Below are 5,745 nucleotides of genomic sequence, written 5' to 3'. Positions count from 1 at the left end.
TTTCTGTATTGTGATTTTTTTTTTTTTTTTTGGCGACAGTCTCTGTTGCCCAGGCTAGAGTGCAGTGGTATGATCTTGGCTCGCTGCAACCTCCGCCTCCCAAGTTCAAGTGATTCTCATGCCTCAGCCTCCTGAGTAGCTGGGACCACAGACACGTGCCACCACACCCAGCTAATTTTTGTACTTTTAGTAGAGATGGGGTTTCTCCATGTTGGCCAGGCTGGTCTCAAACTCTTGACCTCAGGTGATCTGTCCACCTCAGCCTCCCAAAGTCTGGGATTACAGGTGTGAACCACCATGCCCAGCCCATATTGTGATTTTTTTTTTTTAAATATGGTGATCTGGCATTACTTTATAATCAGAAGAAAAAAAAAAACAAAACAATGAAGCCTTAATGGGAGGAATCTGGGGCTGGGCTGTGACTGACGCTGGTCCATGTCTCCTAGGTGGCCTGGGCCTCTCCAACACCATGTACTCACGACTAGGGGAGATCATCAGCGTGGATGGGTCCATCACTGTGACCCTGGCAGCACACCAGGCTATCGGCCTCAAGGTCAGGTGTCTAGGGATTCTGTGGTGCTCTCTGTAGGTCTTCTGGAGTCACATGGTGGCATAGAGGCCAGAGGCTTGCTCCCTCTGAATCAGGCCTGATACCTGACGTGCAGCCCTGCCCTTCAGTTCCCTCACTCTGGCCATCCCTCGTGGTGCTCAGTCCCCACACACTGCCCACATGCACAGTGGCCCTTGGGTTGCATGTCCCTTCCTTTTGAATCTGCCTCCTGTCCCCATTGCCTTTGATCCACCCTTCAAGGCCCAGGTGGGGTGCTGCTGTCTTTGCCTTGGGCTGGAAGTGGTCTCCCCTCCTGAGCCCTTGTCCCTCAGCCTGAGCGTGCCCCCACTCTTTATGCAAGCCGCCTTCCCCCCACTGGTCTTGAGCACCTTAGGGCAGGCCCAGGGCCAACTGCCCTTACTGGCAATCTCATTACTCAGATTATTTCTGCTTAATGTTGACATCAAAGAGAGCTGAATGCACACCATGCTCGGCTCCCCCACCCCAGAGAGCACACGCATTCATGCAGATGTTTGATGAAGAGGGGGCCTGTCTGTGTGGCAATGGGAGGGCAGCAGGTGGGACAGCCCTGACATTGAGCACCTTCTTTAAGATAGGCTTGGTTCCAGTGCTCCTGTGTCTTCACATTTCATCATCCAGACCACCCTGCCGGTGGGTGGGAGTGGCCCAGTTTGTGGATGATAAGATGGAGGAGGCTTTCTTTGGAAAGGGATATCCTTTGCCCAAGACCACCAGTCTGGGAAATGAAGGAACTGATACGAAAGTTTTGGACACAGACTGCAAAGCACTGTGGGTCTCCGAGGCTCACGGCGCTGGCACATGGGCCCCTGACAGTATCCTCAGCAGCCTGGCTCCCTGGGCTCTGCCTGTGGCCGCTTGCTCTGAGTTCTTGCTGTCTTCTCTTGCCTGAAGTAAATATTTGCCTCAGAAAGGAAATGTTTCACAAACACACCTCATGCTCTCCTTTCTCCCCACAGCTGACATTAGTCTGTGTCTGTTTTGTTTAGGGGATCATCTTGGCCGGCACTGAGGAGCAGAAGGCCAAATACTTGCCTAAACTGGCGTCCGGGGAGCACATTGCAGCCTTCTGCCTCACGGAGCCAGCCAGGTCTGTCCCTGCACAAAATGTTATCCCTCAGCGGCTGTGACATTGCCCAAGATTCACTGGGACAAAGGGATGTTGGTTTTGTTGAGTAGCTGACTTTTCCTTTCCAAAATCTTGCAGAGAATCAACTCAGCAACTGTTCTTGCCATTCCTCTTACCTTGACCTTATTTCTCTGTCCCAGTGAGACTTGCAAGTGAGATACCATGCTTGACAGCACTTACTAAATAAATTTTTGTGGTTTATAACACACCTTGATGTACAATACAGTAATAACGTTCAGGCTTCAAAGCACCTTTCGGAATATGTAGCGTGGGTGGTACTGTTCCCACTTACACATTAGGAGCTGAGGTTCAGTGAGGCTGTGTGATCTGCTGGATGGAGCAGGGCTGCAGCAGGACTCGGGAATCCGATGATAAGTCCATCACCTGGACCATCCTCCATCCTGCTTCCCTGTGCGTGGGAACCTGGGAACAGCCATCCTTCCTGGGGTGCCTACAACTCATCCTCACAGGACCTCAGATGAGCCCATTGCAAGCACCCATTTCCATGTTTAAGCCCAAGCTGTTTTCACTGCCGCTTTTTTTTTTTTTTTTTTTGAGATGGAGTCTCGCTCTGTCGCCCAGGCTGAAGTGCAGTGGCGCGATCTCGGCTCACTGCAAGCTCCACCTCCCGGGTTTACGCCATTCTCCTGCCTCAGCCTCCCGAGTAGCTGGGACTAAAGGCGCCCGCCATCTCGCCCGGCTAGTTTTTTGTGTTTTTAGTAGAGACGGGGTTTCACCATGTTAGCCAGGATGGTCTCGATCTCCTGACCTCGTGATCCACCCGTCTCGGCCTCCCAAAGTGCTGGGATTACAGGCTTGAGCCACCGCGCCCGGCCTCACTGCTGCTTTTTTACATGATGTATTGAAGCAAAGTTCGGCTAAATCCAGCCTCCTGCCTGTTTTTTATAAATAAGTTTTGTTTGTTTGTTTTTGAGACAGGGTCTTGCTATGTCACCCAGGCTGGAGTGCAGTGGCACAATCTCATCTCACTGCAACCTCCGCCTTCAAGCAATTCTCTTCCCTCAGCCTCCCGAGTAGCTGGGATTATGTGCATGTGCCACCATGCCCAGCTAATTTTTGTATTTTCAGTAGAGATGAGGTTTCACCATGTTGGCCAGGTTCGCCTCGAACTCCTGACCTCAAGTGATCTACCTGCCTAAGCCTCCCAAAGTGCTGGGATTACAGGCATGAGCCGCCACGCCCAGCCCAGTTTTACTGGAACATGCCCATTGTTTTACAAATTGTCTTCAGCTGTGTTCATGTTTTTTGTTTTTTTTTTTTTTGAGATATAGTCTCGCTCTGTCGCCAGGCTGGAGTGCAGTGACATGATCTCGGCTCACTGCAGCCTCCGCCTCCCGGCTTCAAGCGATTCTCCTGCCTCATCCTCCTCAGTAGCTGGGACTACAGGCATGCACCACCACACCCAGCTAATTTTTGTATTTTTAGTTGAGATGGGGTTTTACCATGTTGGCCAGGATGGTCTCAATCTCTTGACCTCGTGAACCACCTGCCTCAGCCTCCCAAAGTGCTGGGATTACAGGCGTGAACCACCATGCCTGGCCTCATGTTCTATTAATAACAGCAGAGTTGAGGAGGTGAGACAGACATCCTGTAGCTTGTAAAGCTGAATATGTTATCTGACCCTTCATTTTAAAAGTTTGCTGACCTCTTAAAAGTACTAGAACCTCCATTTTCAGGCCCTCAAAAGCATTCATATTTATTCCCAGTATTCTCCCTTGACCACATCTTTCTGCATCTGCAGTGGGAGCGATGCAGCCTCGATCCAGAGCAGAGCCACGCTAAGTGAAGACAAGAAGCACTACATCCTCAATGGCTCCAAGGTAGGGCTCCTTCCCCATGGCCACGCCAGGATCTTAGTCACAACCTTCACTGCCACTGAGTGAGCACTCTCCACACACCAGGGATTGTACCTGCTGCTGTAGCACTGACTGCCTTCTTGAGCTGCTTTTATGTGTTTGTTTTTAATTTTTTTTTAGTTTTTTTTAAATTTGAGACGGAGTCTCTGTCACCTAGGCTGGAGTGCAGTGGTGTGATCTCAGCTCACTGAAATCTCTGCCTCTCAGGTTCAAGTGATTCTCCTGCCTCAGCCTCCTTGGTAGCTGGGATTAGAGGTGTGCATCACCATTCTTGGCTAATTTTTGTATTTTTAGTAGAGATGGAGTTTCACCATGTTGTCCGGGCAGGTCTTGAACTCCTGACTTCAAGTGATCCACCCACCTCGGCCTCCCAAAGTGCTGGGTTTACAGGTATGAGCCACCGTGCCCGGCCTGTAAACCCGAAAAATCTTTAAATTTTTTGTTTCACAAAATTTCAGACATGTTCTGTGTGCCTGGCTGGCCCCAACTCCGGCAGTCACCTGCTCATGGCCACTGTGCCTCTTCCAGCAGCATTGCTACCTCCTGATAGCATGGTAACAATCACAGCATGCCTCTCTAAAAGACAGGAGTTTTGTTTGTTTAAATAAAAACAAAGCTGTAATATCCTTATCACATTTTAAAAATTGATAATTTCTCTTTGCTTTTGAGACGGGGTCCTGCTCTGTCACCCAGGCTAGAGTGCAGTGGCACGATCTTGGCTTACTGCAGCCTCAACTTCCTGGGCTAAGGTGATTCTCCTACCTCAGCCTCCCAAGCAGCTGGGAGTATAGGCATGCAGCTAATTTTTTTGTATTTTTTTTGGTAGAGATGGGTTTTCACCATGTTGCCCAGGTTGGTCTCAAACTCTGGGGCTCCAGCTATCTGCCCACCTCGACCTCCCAAAGTGCTGGGATTACAGGTGTGAGCGACTGTGCCCAGCTGATAATTTCTTACATCTATCAGCATTCAAATATCCCTGATTGCCTCATACCTTTTTTTGGTTTAATTATGTGCTTGAATTAAGATCCACACGAGTCCCATCTGTTGGCGGTTTGTTAAGGAGTCTGTTTCTGCCTCTGACTCCCTTTGTTTTCTTTCCTCCTCCTCACCACCCTCCTGCCTTCTCTTTTTTCATTTCTTTTTAGAATTAACAAATAAATGTTGTATGTATTTAGATGTGCAACATGATGTTTTGATATATGTATACCTTAAGAAATGATTAAACCCTTTCTTTCTTGAAGAAATGCAGTTGTCTGGCGGTGGAACCTGAGCTGTTTGACAACTTTGGATGTTCTTTCCCCCCTCCACCTCCACCCTGGCCATCCATGTCCCTTGGGAAAATCCTTGCTCTGGGCAAACTGGGCTGAGCCCTGTCCTCTGTTCACTCATGCTTGGTTGGCTTCTGCAGAGCCAAGGACCCTGCATGTCTGGCCTGAGGTCTGACTGATCGACAAAGACAGAGCTGAGATGGGTCACATAGGGGTTTGGTTTTCTCCAAAGTCCTTTCTTCTGTCCTCAGGTCTGGATTACCAATGGAGGACTGGCCAATATTTTTACTGTGTTTGCAAAGACTGAGGTCGTTGATTCTGATGGATCAGTGAAAGACAAAATCACAGCATTCATAGTAGAAAGAGACTTTGGTGGAGTCACTAATGGGAAACCTGAAGATAAATTAGGCATTCGGGGCTCCAACAGTAAGTAGCTCGTGTGTGCATGTGTGTGTGTGTGTGTGCATGTGTGTGTGTGTGTGTGCGTGTGTATATGTGTGTAAGGGGGAGACTGGCCCTTGACTCTGTCCAAATAGCAAGATAAAATGAGATTTAAATACTTTCAGTTTTTGTTAAGCATTTTTTTTTTTTTTTTTTCTTTGAGACGGAGTCTGGCTCTGTCTCCCAGGCTGGAGTGCAGTGGCCGGATCTCAGCTCACTGCAAGCTCTGCCTCCCGGGTTTACACCATTCTCCTGCCTCAGCCTCCGGAGTAGCTGGGACTACAGGCGCCCGCCACCTCGCCCAGCTAGTTTTTTGTATTTTTAGTAGAGACGGGGGTTTCACCGTGTTAGTCAGGATGGTCTCGATCTCCTGACCTCGTGATCCGCCCATCTCGGCCTCCCAAAGTGCTGGGATTACAGGCTTGAGCCACCGCACCCGGC

The 5,745-nt window shown here is 49.4% G+C and overlaps 1 protein-coding gene across 1 annotated transcript; it reads left to right on the top strand.

Annotated features, from left to right (window-relative positions):
- Positions 1 to 440: 440 nt before the first annotated feature.
- Positions 441 to 5,315, top strand: LOC113221151 (complex I assembly factor ACAD9, mitochondrial-like). Its single transcript, XM_026450506.1, has 4 exons — positions 441 to 553; positions 1,579 to 1,679; positions 3,481 to 3,559; positions 5,115 to 5,315. Exons 1-4 carry the CDS (start codon positions 470 to 472, stop codon positions 5,295 to 5,297), a joined length of 447 nt encoding a protein of 148 aa, XP_026306291.1. The 5' UTR covers positions 441 to 469; the 3' UTR covers positions 5,298 to 5,315.
- Positions 5,316 to 5,745: the final 430 nt, after the last annotated feature.

This window comes from Piliocolobus tephrosceles, unplaced genomic scaffold (genome assembly GCF_002776525.5).
Source record: "Piliocolobus tephrosceles isolate RC106 unplaced genomic scaffold, ASM277652v3 unscaffolded_21194, whole genome shotgun sequence".
NCBI classification, from domain to species: Eukaryota; Metazoa; Chordata; class Mammalia; order Primates; family Cercopithecidae; genus Piliocolobus; species Piliocolobus tephrosceles.
This window is presented reverse-complemented; position numbering and strand designations above follow the sequence as displayed.